At 38.8% G+C, this 19,424-nt stretch overlaps 1 protein-coding gene across 1 annotated transcript in view; it reads right to left on the minus strand.

The window, feature by feature from the left end:
* Nucleotides 1-3,129: 3,129 nt before the first annotated feature.
* Nucleotides 3,130-19,424, minus strand: part of LOC126144686 (farnesol dehydrogenase-like) — a 57,304-nt gene continuing 41,009 nt past the window's right edge. The window contains exons 5-6 of the mRNA XM_049915505.1: nucleotides 11,164-11,310; nucleotides 3,130-3,551 (exon numbers count right to left, since the gene is read on the minus strand). Coding sequence (XP_049771462.1) covers nucleotides 3,513-3,551; nucleotides 11,164-11,310 — 186 coding nt within the window. The 3' untranslated portion in view covers nucleotides 3,130-3,512. The remainder of the gene's footprint in view (nucleotides 3,552-11,163; nucleotides 11,311-19,424) is intronic.

A 19,424-nucleotide genomic window follows, 5' to 3' on the forward strand; every position in this document is an offset into this window, starting at 1 on the left:
TGTTTCTTTTGTTGAACGTGACGAAGGAACATTTATGACAGCTGCAGTGTTCAGCAGCATTCTTCCCGGTATGTCTAAAACACGGTCAATGTTGCAGGGCAGAAAGAAATCTAAGGGCTAGAACTGACTGCAGAAAATTATGAGAGTTCCTCAGCATCTGCGGGTTCGGAATATAGCGTGGATGGATTTCAGTATCTTGCCGGATCTATAGCTCATCGGTGTAGGTAGACAGAACATTAGCTACAGCTACAGAAGATCTGATGTCAATCCCACTAGAAAACCTATCAGCTGGTTGTGCATTATTTCTAGGGGAGGTTTACTGCGCCTTCAAAACCATGGCTTGAGACAAAAAGCCAATTCGGACTGGCTTTTGCACAGCTTCAAGACAGTGACAATCTAGAGAAATCGGCATCATTTATAAATTGCGTGCAACACTGAGCGGTTCCCGATATACACACAGATATAATTAGAATTTACTCTAGAACTAACGTTTATTCGTTTGCGCTGACTAAAGACAGAGCAAGACCATTTGAGACAGCTCATCGAAGAAGGAAAAAAAGGAGAAAATGCCGTATGTCATCACAATCAGTTCACAATAATCAGTTTAGTACGTAGTCTAACTTGTGTAAATGAATTGTGATGTAGGTTCGTACATTTTTGGCAGAACAATTTTATACAGCGTGTAGTTGCGTATGTTATGGTTCTAAAAATATCTCATTTTGTCGCGGCGTTACAAGACTCATGTTGCGTATGTTATGGCATATTTACAACACTGCTCGGCTGCTTCACTGCAAAGCAGAAATTGAATAAATTTTTTGCTTATATAATCATAATTTACAGCAATTGCGCTCTTTTGTAAATTTTAATGCTATTAATTTAATAGCCTCTGACTTGAGTCAACGTTCTGCATTTCACATGTGTCAGTGTAGTTATCTGTCATCTTTTCGATGCGTAAGGCATAAGCTACGATAGAACATAACTTCAGTTTTAAATAACATTTTCGCAGCATAAAAACTGTTTAGACATCTGACTCCTGGTATACACTAAATTTTTCGCCAAAAGCTTTACGCAAACGCGTAAGGCGTGTCACCGTAGCTCTTGCTTCTATGCTGTTATGATAATCAACAAATTTTAGAACGGAGCGCTTACTGCCCGACCTTGTTTATTATCCTTTGTCAGTTTTTCAGACAGTTTTGTGAGCCGGTTTTTGTTACAGTAGTGTGCACTGTGCATTAAATATGTGAACCTGAAAGAAGACATCTTGTCAACATGAATTTCTTGAAATTTCTCTTACCACTGCCGAATCCATAGCTACACAGTCAAGAGCTCAGCCACTTGCAGCAAGTTGTGGTGGAACAGATAACTCTCGAAGTCTTTCACAGTTATTGCAGCATCGGAGATCGCCAAGAAATGGAGTATTTGCTACTGGTTAGGCCTTTGTAGTTGGTATGTTTCACACTTACGTTATTAACCCTCCTTTTCTACCAACTTCGGCAAAAAAAACTGCAGAATGTGTTTGGAAAGCTAAAACAGTTTCTCTCTACCTCAGCCACATGCCTTTGTCACTATCACAGTGGCTCTTGTTTATCAGCATTTGCCTTCTAGGTACATAAATAGTACCTTAGTTAAATTTCTTTTTTAGTTTCTAGGTAAATATTTACAGATCCACGATTTATGAAAAATGCAGTATTCAATTATCTGTTGAGTTGCTAATTTTGAGCTGATTGTGCATAATGAATTTTAGGTTTAATTTTCTCAAAAATGGGTGGACGAGACAAAATCCCTTAGAGGCTTTTATTTTTAGGTTGAACACAAGCTCCCTGCCAAATGTGAGCCAAATTTGTTGGCCCTGTGAGGCATTTCCCTTGTTATAATAAAAAAAAGCCATCGTGAAGGTGAGGAATATTATACCAATTTTGAAATGAATTCATTGATGCATATACTATTTTCCAACTTCAATGTGTTCAGAGGTCTTTTTTATTCTCCAATTTATTAAATTTTCACAGACATATACAACAGCCCAGTATGACCTACATCCATTAAGTAACTGTGCCTGACTATCTGAATAATATCTGATTTTATTTTCCACTTCAAGGCATAATTCCATGCACTTTTTTCTGTAATTGGTTTTTGCAGTCATTGTAAGTACACATAGTGCATCAGCTTAGCCTAGGTACCTTTGTATTCTAACAAATAAGGATGCAATATAGGACTGCGTGTTAGTATTTGATTTTCGCAAATCCTGGCTTGTGCAAAGTTATAGCAGATGCATTACATCACTGGATGGGTGACAGTTCAAGTTCTTTGCCATGTGTCCCTTCAACATGTATTGCTCAGTATTTTGTGGCTGTAAATGATTCTCTTGTCCAGATTCCTATCACTAATTTCCATCTGTACCTGTCTATATCAGAATGACAGACCACGTGGGTGGAACACTGTCTACATACATTTTTCTTTTTAGGGGTATCCTCTCCTCACTTTGTAATCAATGTTCAATTGAAAATACTGTGTGTCATGGAAGTCAATTGCTAATTTGCATTTCTTGGAGGCTGAGTTATCTACTTTGTTTTCTGGAGCTAAGTCTGGAGGCTAGTAGGTTGCAGTCACTATTGTGACTCATGCAGATTGTTCTGTCTTACCGTTTTAGTCATCTGGTATAGTTATGGAGGTGGGATTGCATGCAATTGTGCGATGTTTACACATCAGTATATTTAAATGTTCTCAGTATGTTAGCTTGAGCTTTCATCTCTGTTGTGACTTACTTTGATGCCAGTCCCTGATTGCAAAATAGGCTGTTTGGTTTTGTAACTGTCTAGAGAGGGTAGTAAAGTTCAGTGTTTTTATGAAATAATGATAAAGTGTTACATTTTTAAATCCAAAAGTACAGCTGTAACCAATCTAGCTAGTATACCAGCCTTTATGTCCCTATTATCTACAACATTTTAAACTTTTCCTTGCTACCTTCCTTTCTTCCTTCCTTGTGATTGTTTTGTATCTAGTTACGGTAACCTATAAAAATTTAAGTATGTTCTGTCTTCATGAATGACAGTACCAGTAGATTGCCACAGTTTATACCATCTGTCAACCATGACAGAAATGAAGGTTTAAATGCTTTTTAAGTAGTAACAATATTTTATTAATAGAATTTATGGTATATTTACAGTAGTTAGCAGTTCCTGACTTCACTGGCATTTTTGACATTGGTCCATACTAATTACTTAAATTACAAGTTGTGCTCAGGACCAATGTACTCTAGTAAATTCTATAGTACAGTGGGAACAACTAGGATATCATTTTAATTACCAAGTATCATGTACATTGAGACTTTCCATGGTACAGTATAACTTGTGTTTCCGTGAGGATGCCAGACAGGGATGAAGTGATAAAAAGCTTAAGGTCTTTAACATAGCCAAAACAATAAGCACAGGATACAAATAATTTTGTTGACCAAAGTTCCTTTACTATGCTTCTTTTGTTACCAAGGAAATTTTCAAAAAGAGATGCTGCCTCAACTATTGTGTACCAGTAGCATTAAGGATAATATCATGAACCTGGAACAGAAAGAAGTTTACTTAAGACACCAATGCAGTTACTAGGAAATACAGGCAATAAATTCCACATTGGATCCCAGAACTTAAACTATTTACTTCAACCAAAGTATCTCCTCTACAGTAAAGAAGAAAAAATTTTCATTTCAGCCATAATAAAAAGTATACACCCTGAGACAGTAATAATTTGAATTTAAGTAATAAAGCAATCAGCAGCATTTTAAAAGAGACCATGATTAAAATTAACTTTGATGGCTAGGAATTCGGGGGAATTTCAAATGACAAATGCTATTGCATGTCTTATATGCTGCCCTCACCAGCAAGAACATTTTCACTAGGTCCACATTTGCATATGAGCAACATTTGCATATGAGCAACATTTGCATATGAGCAACATTTGCATATGAGCAACATTTGCATATGAGCAACATTTGCATATGAGCAACATTTGCATATGAGCAACATTTGCATATGAGCAACATTTGCATATGAGCAACATTTGCATATGAGCAACATTTGCATATGAGCAACATTTGCATATGAGCAACATTTGCATATGAGCAACATTTGCATATGAGCAACATTTGCATATGAGCAACATTTGCATATGAGCAACATTTGCATATGAGCAACATTTGCATATGAGCAACATTTGCATATGAGCAACATTTGCATATGAGCAACATTTGCATATGAGCAACATTTGCATATGAGCAACATTTGCATATGAGCAACATTTGCATATGAGCAACATTTGCATATGAGCAACATTTGCATATGAGCAACATTTGCATATGAGCAACATTTGCATATGAGCAACATTTGCATATGAGCAACATTTGCATATGAGCAACATTTGCATATGAGCAACATTTGCATATGAGCAACATTTGCATATGAGCAACATTTGCATATGAGCAACATTTGCATTAGGGGGGGTTCATATAGTATGTTTTAAAAATTTCATAGTTTTTCTTGGACAGCCAAAAGCTTTCACCTTCAGTATCCATCTCTCTGGTGTTTATGCTCAGAGCAGCTTATCCTCATTCCACACATCCTGCGTAATCACCCTCCAGATAGAATGCCATCAGTGGTCACCAAGGTGGTGGCATCTTCACTGGGGCATACACTTGCTGGCCCTTAATGCACTCATGGAGTCAACTGTCTGCAGAAATTAGACTGCAGAGGGGATGTCAATGTAATATTAGACAGTCAAAGCCAGAGGCTTTGAGATTCAAGCATTGGACTAAAAAAAAGACATGACATGGAACAGAAAATGTGTGTGCCAAAGAGACAAGAGATATGAAACTGACAGATTAAAACTGTGTGCTGGACTGAGACTAACTCTGGACCTTTGCCTTTCATGGCCAAGTGCTCTACTAACTGAGCTACCCAAGCACAACTCATGACCCGTCCTCACAGCTTCAATTCTGCCAGTACCTCATCTCCAGTCCTGAGTTCGAGTCTCGGTCCAGTACACATTTTAATCTGTCAGGAAGTTTCATATTGGTGCACACTGCTGCAGAGTGAAAATCTCATTCTGAAGAGACTAAATGGAGTAGAAAATGGGCTAGAAGGCAAAGTCAGAAGACTTTATGTAGAACAGCATATGTATTGCTTAGCATGCTCTTTCAATGGTTTCCACATCTGTGTTCCAAAGTGTGAATACTGAATGACCCAATGGAGACTTCCAGATGATAAAATATTATGAGTTCACAATTATCTGACTGATCCTATGATTCTCCAACTTCCTGAGGCTGCCTCTGTTTAGCAGTTTTGTTCCATTACCCCTGTACTCTGTTCTTCAGGGACCTGAATTTACCATTGTACCATATTTGTCATCTCAATTTGCAAGTCACCCATCAGTGATCAATGCTGGTTCACACCCCTACTAGTCATTGTCTAGAGTGCCAAACATCACAATCTTGCTTTGAGATGTCCTTCAGCAGTTACTAGCATGGAGCACGATAACTGGCTGCTGTTCTCACAGTTGCCCACAGCAGAACCTGCCATTGTTTCTCAGTGTTCCTGGGCCATTGAGAAGATGGCAGCTTACCAACAAGATTGATTGTTCTTAACAGGAAGGCCTTTGTGGGGTGGTCTGAGCTCCGCAGCATAACAACGGTTAATCTTTAATGGGACACATTCAGAGCAAAGCACAACACTTAAACTGTATTTGGCCATCTTCTGTGTGTTTAAAAATTTCAACATGTTCAGGTGCAGCTTGACTGGACACTTTTCTATTGTGTCAGGTTGTAAAGTATTTTATTGCTATAATTTAAACTGTTTTACAAAACAAACACTTGTCTTTTCTTTGTAGGTGTACAACACTAGTCATGCTCTGAAGTGTGAGGAATTTATAGGCTGCAGAAACATGCATTCATCTAGTTTAGTCTTTAAAAGACACTCCAATATGCTTGGTCTGGATACGATAGGAATAAATTACTAAGCTAGTATGTCTAATCCTCCACATTGTTCGAGATACTTTAAGCAATGCCCTAGAAGGCTAATATTAAAATTTGAGATTTAACTGGATCTCTCATTCTAGCACTTTCTGAAGGAGTTACCTTTATGTGCTCTAGGCACTATTGATTGTGCAAAGTGAATACTTAAAGCTAATAATTTGAAATGTATGTTGAATTTGAATTATGACCACAAGAAGGAATGCAGTTCCTTATATATGTATTTTCCTTAGTGTATATCAAAGCCCTTTTTAAATAATGTGCGCCTCTTCCGAAGTATTTTGATTTCAGTATACTTTAAGAATTTTATAAGTGTTAGGTAAAAAATGAAATGATCGTGTGATGTTGCTGGCTGGGAAACCCCATCCAGGGTAGTTCAGCCACTGGGTGCAAGTGTTATTTCAGGTGACACCACAATGTGCAACTTGTCCATCAGTGAGGAAATGAGGACAACACCCAGTACGTGAGTGGAGAAAATCTAAACCAGCCAACAATCTAATCCAGGCCTGCAAACACATTACCACTCAGCTAAGCAGGCTGATATAAATATTACATTATCAATAATGATATCTGTTGTGAAGTTTTGTAAAAATTGAATTTTAAAAAATTCATGGTACATGCTTCATCATCTGTTACCTTGCCCACCTTTGATCCTAATTCGTCTCCAAATCAGAAAAATTGGTCTAAGCAATGAGTCATGAGGAACCATCAGAATGAAGTATTAAAGGATTCAAATAGGAATTTATCTGCTTCCAGAAATTGACAGTTGTAATAAAGGTTTTACCTGATTTGGATGATTAGTTCTGTAAGAGCATTTGCAGTATTATGCACATGATTTTGTCTAACACTGAGTTATTAAATTTAAAGTTTTAAATGATCAAAGAGGGGTCAGTCTCGTGGAGGATGAAACGAGAAAGATAAGCAGTACATTCTTTGTGCTGTATCTGATTACTGTTTGCAAGAAATAAATGAACCATATAAAGAATAAAAATAAGAATTTTTAAAAGAACTGATTTTTGTATGTGACAAGCTTTTTACGTAGTACCTTTACATATTTTACTAAAAGTTGGTACAACAGCAATAATCATGTTTATTTACATTGAAGTTATTGATCAGAATTGAAGCTATTCAACAATATTTTCAAGGGTCAGAAATATGATTTTTGATTTTTCAATCCCTTCTTGTGGTTAAAGGTTACTCTTTCTCTTTATATTGAGCTGAAACTGCAAACAACTTGTTTCCATATACAGTGGAATGAAACTGCTGGCAAAAGAGGGTTAAGCAAAAAGACTAATTAGAGCCACACTGTCCATGGATGCAAGACTGCTAGTTTTTGTGATTAGACTTTGGTCGTTTGTCTCTGGTGTGTTATATTTCATATAGAAGTAGTGAATTTTATCTATAGTTCAGATCTGATTGCAGCAAGGTCATCATGGGAGTGAATGAGTAACATTAGGTCCTTAGAATACAGTGATCCTAATTTGTGGTCTGAGGACAGCACAGGGACAACTGGACAAAGTTGTAAGGGTAATTTTTGTCTGTGAAAGCCTCAGAGAGCCATCACATTTGGAGAGGGGCTGCTCTTCACTACAAAGAATGACCAAAAGTGGTTAGGCTTGCTATGGAATGGGTGGCAACTGTAGAAGTGGAGATACCTTTGATGGGTGGTAGCCTGTGTGGGCAGAAGTACTGATGCTCCCATCCTCCACACAGATCTTAGCATTGAGGAAGATGGCTTGTTAGATTGAGAATGACCAAGTGAAACAAATGGAGAAGCCGTATTCATAGTCATCCTTCTCACACTCCATCTGTGAATGGAATAGGAAAGTGAGTATGTGGAATCTGTGGAACCTGGAGTATCCTCTGCCATACACTAAGGTGGCATGTAGAGTATAGCTATAGAGGTAGATTTCTTTTTTGGGCATTTCTCTGGTGGTGCACACCATATCAGTTGTTAGAGGCTTCAGCAATGATGGCAACTTATGGTGAGAACTAGTGTTAACCTAGTTTACATAACTTCTTGTGTCTTCCCTATCAGAACCAAGTCTGTAGATTCTTAGACTGATGCTTTCCACAGTACAATACTGCCATCACAGTAGTGTTTGCTGTGTGCCTCAAGCAAACCTTTTATAGGACTGCACTGCTTGACATGACCGTTGCTATCGTGCATCAAATAGAGTTGCTCAACTGATCAGGAAATAAAGCAAGGCATAGCCAACAGCTGCCAGCTGCCCTTTCTCCCCTCTTGAGAAAATACTACTTTCAAATAGTGAACCCTTCTCCTGCTCCAAAATCCAGAAACTTATCAATTCAGTGTCAGCGGAAGAAAACCAGACCGTGTCACATATTGACTGGTAGCTAGTTTACAAGAGTCATTTGTAGCAGAAAGCCAGGTGATGTTTTGCTGTTCACCACTATTCTTGCAACTGAAAATGCTAGATAGATCTGGCTTTTAAACATTTCCAATATGGTTGTAGCTTCAGTTTATGTTTCTTCTAATGCTACCAGCCAGTGTCAAACTGCTGAACATGGTATGTTACAAGCCTAACAGCAAAATACTAGGTATAAATCTGTAAAATGTGCAATGGATTACATTGTAGGTAGGAGGTATCCATTCTGGAGTGGTAGCAGTACTGTGTGGTGCATAATAAGCAGTGTATCCACAGTTTTGAGTTTCATTTTTATGAAATCAACCTTTGTTTCTTCCATCAATCATCTTCGATGAAAGAGATGAGATATACCCATCTTATCTTCATCATTCTTCTGTAGCACCACATTTCAAATGCTTCTATTCTCTTCTTGTCCAAACTATTAATCATCCATGTTTCACTTCCATACATGGCTACACTCCATACAAATACTTTCAGAAACGACTTCCTGACACTTAAATCTATACTCGATGTTAACAAATTTCTCTTCTTCAGAAACACTTTCCTTCCCATTGCCAATCTACATTTTTATATCATTTCTACTTCGACCATCAGTTATTTTACTCCCTAAATAGCAAAACTCTTCTACTACTTCAAGTGACGTTTCCTAATCTAATTCCCTCAGCATCACCTGACTTAATTTGACTACATTCCATTATCCTCATTTTCCTTTTGTTGATGTTCATCTTATATCCTTTCAAGACACTGTCCATTCCATTCAACTGCTCTTCCAAGTCCTTTGCTGTCTGACAGAATTACAATGTCTTTGGCAAACCACAAAGTTTTTATTTCTTCTCAATGGATTTTAATACCTACCCTGAATTTTTCTTTTGTTTCCTTCACTGCTTGCTCTATATACAGATTGAACAACATCGGAGAGAGACTACAACCCTGTCTTACTCCCTTCCCAACCATTGCTTCCCTTTCATGTCCCTCGACTCTTATAACTGCCATCTGGTTTCTGTACAAATTGTAAATAGCCTTTCGCTCCCTGTATTTTACCCCTGCCACCTTCAGAATTTGAAAGAGCATATTCCAGTCAACATTGTCAAAAGCTTTCTCTAAGTCTACAAATGCTAGAAACGTAGGTTTGCCTTTCCTTAATCTAGCTTCTAAGGTAAGTCGTAGGGTCAGTATTGCTTCACGTGTCCCAACATTTCTACGGAATCCAAACTGATCTATCCTGAGGTCTGCTTCTTCTAGTTTTTCCATTTGTCTGTAAAGAATCCGCGTTAGTATTTTGCAGCTGTGACTTATTAAACTGATTGTTCGGTAATTTTCACATTTGTCAACACCTGCTTTCTTCGAGATTGGAATTATTATATTCTTCTTGAAGTCTGATGGTATTTCGCCAGTCTCTTACATCTTGATCACCAGATGGTAGTTTTGGACTGGCTCTCCCAAGGCCGTCAGTAGTTCCAATGGAATGTTGTCTACTCCTGGGGCCTTGTTTCGACTCAGGTCTTTCAGTGCTCTGTCAAACTCTTCACGCATTATCGTATCTCCCATTTCATCTACATCCTCTTCCATTTCCATAATATTGTCCTCAAGTACATCACCCTTGTATAGACCCTCTATATACTCTTTCCACCTTTCTGCTTTCCCTTCTTTGCTTAGAACTGGGTTTCCATCTGAGCTTTTGATATTCATAAAAGTGGTTCTCTGTTCTTCGAAGGTCTCTTTAATTTTGCTGTAGGCAGTATCTATCTTACCCCTAGTGAAATAAGCCTCTACATCCTTACATTTGTCCTCTAGCCATCCCTGCTTAGCCATTTTGCACTTCCTGTCGATCTCATTTTTGAGACATTTGTATTCCTTTTTGCCTGCTTCATTTACAGCATTTTTTTTATATTTTCTCCTTTCATCAATTAAATTCAATATCTCTTCTGTTACCCAAGGATTTCTACTAGCCCTCATCTTTTTACCTACTTGATCCTCTGCTGCCTTAACTACTTCATCCCTCAAAGCTACCCATTCTTCTTCTACTGTATTTCTTTCCCCCATTCCTGTCAATTGTTCCCTTATGCTCTCCCTGAAACTCTGTACAACCTCTGGTTCTTTCAGTTTATCCAGGTCCCATCTCCTTAAATTTCCACCTTTTTGCAGTTTCTTCAGTTTTAATCTGCAGTTCATAATAGATTGTGGTCAGAATCTACATCTGCCCCTGGAAATGTCTTACAATTTAAAACCTGGTTCCTAAATCTCTGTCTTACCATTATATAATCTGATACCTTCTAGTATTTCCAGGCTTCTTCCATGTATACAACCTATATAAATACGCAATTCTCCCTCCATGACACTAGGGTGGCCATTATGCTTTTTCAGGCCCATGTGTTTCATATTACATCAAAACAAGTACAGGTGATATGTTTAAGAGGTGGATGAGTACAATATCACAAAGTAAGTCAAATGTCTGATGCGACTGCATTGTAGTAGACAGACAAAATGAATGACAAATGAATGACAAATGTCTCCAAACATAACACAGCACTGCTATTAGAGATTAATATTTCAAATGTTTATTGCATACAAATTTTGTTTATCACCATAGATCATTCACAATACACAGCTTTATGTTAATCATAGTTAATGTTTCTTGTGCTCATATTTAATGCCCAATATGCTAAGGCACCAAGAACATTGACTTTATTAAAATTAAAAGAGTTTGTGGCAGATAGGTTAGTACAGTGATAGCAAGCTACAAGTAACATTGCTAGCTTTTACCTGTACACGTGGATGTTGAGACAACATGTAAACTACAGCATTTGCAACATCCTCTGCTTCAAGGCAAGGTGCTATGTCGAAGATGTCTGGTGTTATTTTCTTGGAATGAGAGAAAATTTCTGTCTTCGCCAGCCCAGGAGAAACTGCCTGCAAATTAAATTTGGCTATTTTACTCCACTAATGAAAGACAAAAAATTTAATTATTCTTAATCTGTAGCATTGTCAGCAAAACAAATTTTTAATCTGTAGCATTGTCAGCAAAACAAATTTTTAATCTGTAGCATTGTCAGCAAAACAAATTTTTAATCTGTAGCATTGTCAGCAAAACAAATTTTTAATCTGTAGCATTGTCAGCAAAACAATCTACATTTTCAAGTTTTCAGTGTAGTAGAGATATTTTTACCATGTTTTTCTGCTTTTATCCTCTGTCTTCAAGTGAAGAAGGTTGCTCATTGTATTCTTCAAAAATTATAAAGGCTTTCTCTGAAAATTACCTAGAAGGAGCAGTGTTTGGCACTCTAGGTATATTTTTTCCATCATGGGGAGAAGTGTTGGCAATGAACACATCTGAACTTTTTGAAGATAATCAAGCAGTGACCAGTCAGGGATACTGAACCAGTTGAAGCAGCAATAGGTACGAAGCTACACAGGGCTGGGAAAGTAAACAGGAGAAACATCTGATAGTTTTGCTAATGTCAGGGTTATTTCTCAAAGGTACTAGAACCATGTGATTCAGATAGTGAACATGTAGAGAAAAAGAAAAAAGCTTGAACTCACACAATTTAAACATTCTGCTGTTAGCCAAGCAATGTGTGAAGCCTAAAAAACTGCTACAGCAAAATATCTTTACCTGTACAAAATCCCAAGAAACGTTTGTTATTTTCATATTAATGTCAGAAGCAGAAAAACCAGTGTCCAGTTTTGTGGGAATGAGAAGCACAAAAAAGGAGCAAAAACAAGACAGACATTGAATTTGGTCTTCAAATATTCTTTCACAAATGGAAGTCTAAGAACGTTGCCACCATTTAATGCCCATGAAACTACTTAGACAAGTGATCATAATCAGCACTATTTATACAGGAAAATCATTAACATAAGTGAAGTTCAATAAATCCCAGGATCCAGTGGAGATTCTGCCCATTTCCGTTCACACTGAGTTAGCACCAATGTTAACCATAATCCACCTCAGAACCTTTGACCAGAGAGATGATCTAAGATAACAGGAAACTGGGACACAAACATCTAAAAAAGTGAAGTCTGACTTATATAACTACCACTAGGTACTATATTTATGGTAGCCTTAGAATATATCCTAAGTCAAACATTATAAGCTACTTTTAACAAAATAACCTTTTCCTGAGTAGACAGAGGTATCCTTTGACTACAGGACTACTGGAACCATTCATGTCAATGTTTATGTGGAACAGTGTGTGGACATACAGAGTGGAACAGCCACATAGGCTTTACTACTGTTAAAGCAAATGGCAGGCTACAACTCAGCAATAAGACATTGAGAAACTGCAGCTTCTATGGTCTGTACTAGGTTACTTCTGAAAGTGTGTGCAAGCTACTGTATGTCATGTCTAACAGATGACAGCAAGGATGTACAGGAAAGGGTAGCAGATGTGATCTCTGACTGGAGAGGAGGTGACAAATTTTAAATGTCAGCCACTGGTAGAAACCTGCCAGACTTATGAAAAACCTGCTTAAACACTTTAAGAAACTGACTCCCAACACATGTACAGCTGTGCATTGAAGAGATGGTGCAGGGGTCATGCTTTTGTAACATGCTGCTGGTTCTACAAATATGCATGGCAGTCTGCAGAAATTTTTGTAAGAGGGGGGCAAGATTCTAAAACTGCCACTTTCAATATAACTAATTCATTTACTGTGAAAACTTTTCATTCTTAAAGAACTATGTTCAAATGATTGATAGGTGTCCCCTTTATGCTAGGAATCTTTAAGTCAAGGCATTTGTTTGGTCCCTTTCTGTAGCTCAGTATGAATTGAGCAAAATGAATACAACAAGAAACAACTTGTTTCTTTCCAGGGAATTGCCAATAAAATTGGGTGTACCACAGGGCTCAATCTTAGGTCCACTATTCTCGATTTATGTGGACGACTTAGTTGAATATGTGAGTCCCACAAAACTATCCTGTTTGCCGATGACACCAGCATATTGCTCACTGGATCCAGTCCAGAAACTTTGCAGTGCACAGCAGAAAGTTCTATGAAAAGACTGAGTGGTTCACAAAAAACAAACTCATTATAAATACTGAAAAAAGTGTGTCGATTTTCATTTAATTCCTCCAGCTAATCAAATGTCTATTCAAGCCCAAAAAAACACACATATAAATAACTTGTGTAGAAAGCTATCATCTGTGTGCTATGGCCTAAGAATTTTAAAGGCTACAACAAACAAAACAGTACTGCAGGCATACTATGCACAGTTCCACTCAATCAGACATGGGATCATTTTCTGGGGATACTCAACTCACAGTGTAAAGGTTTTTAGAATGCAAAAAAGAGCTTTAAGAATAATTTGTGGCCTTAAAAAGATGGAGGCCTGTAAATCCCATTTTACTGAGCTTGGTGTCCTAAATGTTCCAAGTTTATTCATTTATGACACTATCTTGTTCACTAGGGACTACCTCCTGAAAACAGGCAAACTGCTACAGAACAAAAGTGTACACAACTATAGTACCAGAAGGGAATCAAATATACATCAAAAATATCACAGAACAACCACATATCAGAGGTGCATAATTAACAATGGTGTAATAATACACAATAAGATACCAGAGGAAATAAATACTACTCATCCAATATTTAAAGCTAAACTAAAGGCATTTCTAATAGAGCACTGTTTCTATTCTGTCAGAATTTCTGAATAGGTAACAAAATTAATTGTAGTAGGTACCTAATTTTATTTGCTAATACTATGTATTATTGTAGCTTATCTTTGACCTGTCCAATATCAATTGTACAATTTGTGTTATATGATAAAACTGGACCAATAAAAAAATCACATCAAATCATATCAAAGGAAGTGATCAAGACCCTGAGGACACTATTTCAGTACAAATCTGTAAAGTTTTGTGACTATTTTGACAACAGAAGAGTGCTAAAATTGTCATCGTACCAAGTAATCTGCAAAGTTTCCCATGGGCATTGTAACAACCAAAAAACCAAAGACATATCATCATTACTAAAGTTACTGTTCCTATCATGCTATGCTGTGTTAAATCTGCAGTTTGGTACAATTGCAGACAATCACTGCTGTAAATTTGTGAGAATTTTGCAATGAATGTAAGAACTGTGACCATGTTCCAAGGTAGTGCAAGTGCCTCTCTTGCCACATTGTGCACATGTATGCACATGTGCTTAATGTGTTTGGCATGTGACAACACCACTTTAGTACACACAGGTACTGTATTGTTATGGCACCAGTGTTTACAATGACAAAGCACAAAATATTAGTGGGCCAAAGTCTACCAACTTCTGCCTATCAAGAATTGGGGAGTTCTGGATCAGGACTTCATGAAGAAGCATTATCTATCCTGTAGGTCTCTTACAAATAGAATTAGACAAAAAACAGCTCTTCAAGAAATGTACCAACAGCCATTCTTCCCACACTCCATCTGTGAATGGGGTGGGAAGACAGCTTGATACAGGACAATAGGAAAGTTCTCTCCCTCCCCTTTTGTAATAATTCAGACTAAACACACAACTGAACAGAATGAGCCCTCATCTTTTTATCAGAGCTGTGCGTGAAATTAACACTGAAGATACTGGCATAACGATGTACCCAACATACTTCTGGGTTGGTGTAGTAAAGGGGCAGACTAGATTGTGAGGCAATTTTATTAACAGAGATGGAGGCCTTACATGAAGTATGGTAACCGATGCCAATTGGTTTGCCTCTTGTCACAAATTACAGTCTAATATGGACAAAGCTTCATGAATGGGTTCTCAACACTAACTACTTAAGGCAACAAGATACAGTCCAGCCAATCAATTCACAGTTTAAATTACCAACAGCAGGAAACTGACCTATGCACTATGCAGTGAAAGTTGTTTGGAAACTCTAAATATTAGGAAAATAACGTGTTCAGCTGAAAAGTCTCAAATCTGCACAAATCATTATAAGAGAAAGTGCCAACAAATGTACAAGGATCATTGAAAGTATTGAGTAACCCATTGTTATGCATATTTTTATTTTTTAGACACTTTACAGAATTCTGTCAATTTTCAGTACAACTTTCACTTTGCTGCTCACATTCCCTCTCCTCCCCCTCCCATTTTGTAAATTTGGAACTCCTTGTGGTAGAAATCCATTCTGGCTGCAGGAAAAGACTGGCCTCACTTTCTGTACACCCTCCAGCTGTTTCTCCACAGAAACAAAGATTTTGATCGTAGAGTGACAGATTTAGACTATAAGGACAAAATGGAATGCTTACATACCCAACTATACAAATTTTATCCACAGTACTGTTCCACTGCACAAGTATCTTCCCAGAGATTTCATCACAAAGCCCAACAGGGTTTGAAAGTGAATGGAGTGGAGAGCACTTACAGTCAGGCCAGATTAAAGGAAACCTATCAGAATGCAACACACTGCGTCCCAGGAGATGCTGCCCGTAACTTTTCCAGAACACTACACTGTCCTTACTCTGTTTTGATGACTCCAAATGGTGCTATTCCACACTTTGGCCTTATAATCTGAAATCATAATGACATACTAGCTTACACCTCTTAACAATATTTCCAAAAAATTTTCTTCAAAATCTCCGAAGCTTCTTGATAACTAGCAGTTAACTATATTCTATAGCAAATTTTGTGCAACTTCTATTGTAGAAGATGACACTAGTATGAACAGCCAAACCAGAATAAAAATTTCGATATGCAGGGATTTGTGTGTGTTCCATCAATGTCAATTATTTGAAAAACTGCACCTGTGTAAAACCTATTTTTGAAGGTAACCCATTTAAGAACTGCAAAACACTTACGAAAACTATAGCATATCAGATAATCTAACCAGCGGACTCACTAGAGTCAAATGAGCTATCGGCCACAAAGCTAATCACTTGTGTAAAATAGTTAATATTGAGATATACAGTCCTTGCAGAGTCATTTCTCAAAACAAAAATTGCAGTGTCTTACTTTCTTCCATTATTCATTGCTGGAATGCAGATGTGGCATTTCAATGAAGTTATTAAATCACAGTGGAATGTACAGCTTGTGACATTTGACTTATTACTGCATATGGATACACCAAATATATACTTACTGGTACTCTCGTAAAGTAGGCACTGTTTGCCTTTCCACTGTGTTTTGATTAATTCATTGAAGCTCCAAATTTGCACCATCTTGACAAATAGGGAAAAAACTAAAGATACACAGGAACTTCCATTTTTGGAAACGTGACCCTAAGTACTCTTACTGCATATTGTTTGAAGTAAATTTTTAGTTTTTGCAAAATAGTCAAATTCATGACACCTGTCAGTCTGGTGGCCATATCTGTCAAATACTATCAATTTGTTGGCAGCCAACACTTTGATACTCTAGATTCATTAACATTATAACATTTACTGTATGCAACATAAAATTTTTCATATGAATAATGGGGTGGCTTGAACCGATTCTCTGATAATTGTTATCTGGTTTTGGCTGCTAGGTTTGGGGGACATTCCCTTGTCAGCGACATTTCTATCTTCTCTAACTCATCAACTGACTTCTTGAGGAAGTGATGACATGATGATTGCTAAAATGCTTACTTTTCATATCCATGTTCTCATCTCTGCAGTGCATTGCTAATCAATGCTGGCGACCATTCACATGGCTCCACAGGTACACAGAGGTCTCACAGGCATTTCAACAATTTTTCCTCTAACAGTTGACTCTTATTACAGCACACAGTCTAAAAAAATAGACATCTTCCATCTCCCCACCCACAGCTGTCCCACCCCTGCACCAGTGTAGTCAAGGCATTAAAGAGCACATTATTCAACTGAGAGGTACGTCTAAAATAGAAAATAGGATGCAGCAGAAAGAAACTACATCTAAAAGCAATTAAAATAGACTAACAGAAAGATGACAAAGTGGTCAAGGAGGTAGGGTCAGGCATCCCCCAGACCCAGTATGCAATGGGAGCTGCCCCAACCCCAACCACCTCACCCCTGTCAAGCACCGAAGGTAGCTTACAGCCTTTTATCTGGAAATAACCACTTTCCCAGTGAAAACTGAGAAACAGATCAACTGTCCATCAATCTTCTGCCAACCTTTGAGGCAAATAATTCAGATGGCCATGCTTAGCATGGAGGGACAGAACAAGAAGCTTCACAACTGCACTACAGTGGCTTATTACATAAAGTAACTTTATAGCTTAGCCCGGTACGACCAATGCAGAGGTAACATAGGACAGTTTATTCCTTCTTTCCTTCTAGGAGGAACAGAAGGAAGAGCACCATATAGCAGTAGCCTCCTTTATAGTCCTGCAAATCTGCACCTGGAATTGGCAAAGCCAAATATTCTGCTAGTTCATTCCATGGGATATCCACATGACTTGCAACACAGGTAAACACAACCAAGCAATCATTATGACCAAGTTCACCAAGAGGGTGACGTATAACAGACCACAGGTTGCCTAAAGTAACGTCTATCTACAGCCTGAAGACTGCTCACTGGGTCACTACATATTAAAATTAAACCAAAGTAAAGGGAAGCCTGTTTAATAAAGTGGAAGGCTCTGTTAACCACTATTAGCGCCTCTGTAAAAACACTAAGTTCCTGGCATCAAAGGGTGTTCCTGGCAAGCAGGAATCATGAAAGACTATCCCAGCTTATCCATGGTTTTAGAGCTTTTGTTTTGGTTTGTGGTTTTAGGGCGCAAAACTTCTATGGTCATTAGCGCCCAGCCCGTGACTTAAGACAGTAAAAAACCGAAATTGAAAACCAGCAGCAATGGGAACAAAGTCAGAAAATTGGAGAAACTAAAAATAGAAGAAAGCTTAAAAATCTGCTACAGAAAGGGGGTGGTTGTCCCCAAAAAAAAGCTTCAAATGACTGACGTCATTTCACTGTCACTAATAAACTGGAGAACGCGGTCGGCTGAGCGCGTGTCATCTGCTAAAATCGACGATAAATCAGGCGATAGCTGTAGACGGGAGCGTAACGGATTAAAATAGGGGTATTCAATTAAAAGGTGTCTTACCGTCCACAGCTGAGAGCAGTGGGGACAGAGTGGGGGAGGATCGCCGCTTAAAAGATTTCGATGGCTAAAACGACAGTGCCCTATCCGGAGTCTAGCTAAAATTACCTCCTCCCGACGACGCGTTCGGGAGGAAGAGGTCCAAGCGCAAGGAAGGGCTTTCACTTCCCGCAATTTATTACGGGGAAGTGTTGACCAATGCGCATGCCATAAATGAGCAACTTGGCGACATAAACCGCTCCGTATATCGGTGAAGGGAAGCGAATGAATAGCTGGCCGAGGAAGAGAGACTGCAGCCTTGGCCGCTATATCGGTCGCCTCATTCCCACAGATACCAGCGTGTCCCGGGAGCCAGAGGAACGCCACCGAGACGCCCCCCAGGTGGAGCAAGCGCAGACAGTCCTGAATCCGGTGGACCAGAGGGTGCACAGGGTAAAGAGCTTGGAGACTGAGGAGAGAGCTGAGAGAATCTGAGCAGATAACGTACTGTATCCGCTGATGGCGGCGGATGTAGTGGACAGCCTGGAGAACAGCGTAAAGCTCCGCAGTATAAACCGAACATTGGTCGGGAAGCCGAAAGCGATTTGGGGTGTCGCCAACAATATAGGCACTCCCTACACCTAACTGTTTTCGAGCCGTCGGTGTAAATAAATGTGGCGTCCGTCATTTGTGCACATAGAGCAGCAAATGCCCGACGATAAATAAGTGTAGGGGTACCATCCTTGGGAAATTGACAAAGGTCACGGAGCAGGCAGATCCGGGGACGGAGCCAAGGCGGTGCTGTACCCCAAGTTGTCAAGAAGGTTTTAGGAAAGCGGAAGGAAAGAGAATGGAGCAGTTGACGGAAGCGGACTCCCGGGGGTAGTAGGGAGGAGGAGCGGCCTGCATACCCTACATCAAAGGAGGCGTCGAAAAAAAGGTCGTGGGCTGGATTAGCAGGCATGGAAGACAGATGGCTAGCATAACGACTCAGGAGGACTGCTCGCCGATTGGACAGCGGAGGTTCAGCAGTCTCAGCATAAAGGCTTTCCACAGGGCTAGTGTAAAAAGC

Source organism: Schistocerca cancellata, chromosome 2 (genome assembly GCF_023864275.1).
Source record: "Schistocerca cancellata isolate TAMUIC-IGC-003103 chromosome 2, iqSchCanc2.1, whole genome shotgun sequence".
Classification (NCBI taxonomy): domain Eukaryota; kingdom Metazoa; phylum Arthropoda; class Insecta; order Orthoptera; family Acrididae; genus Schistocerca; species Schistocerca cancellata.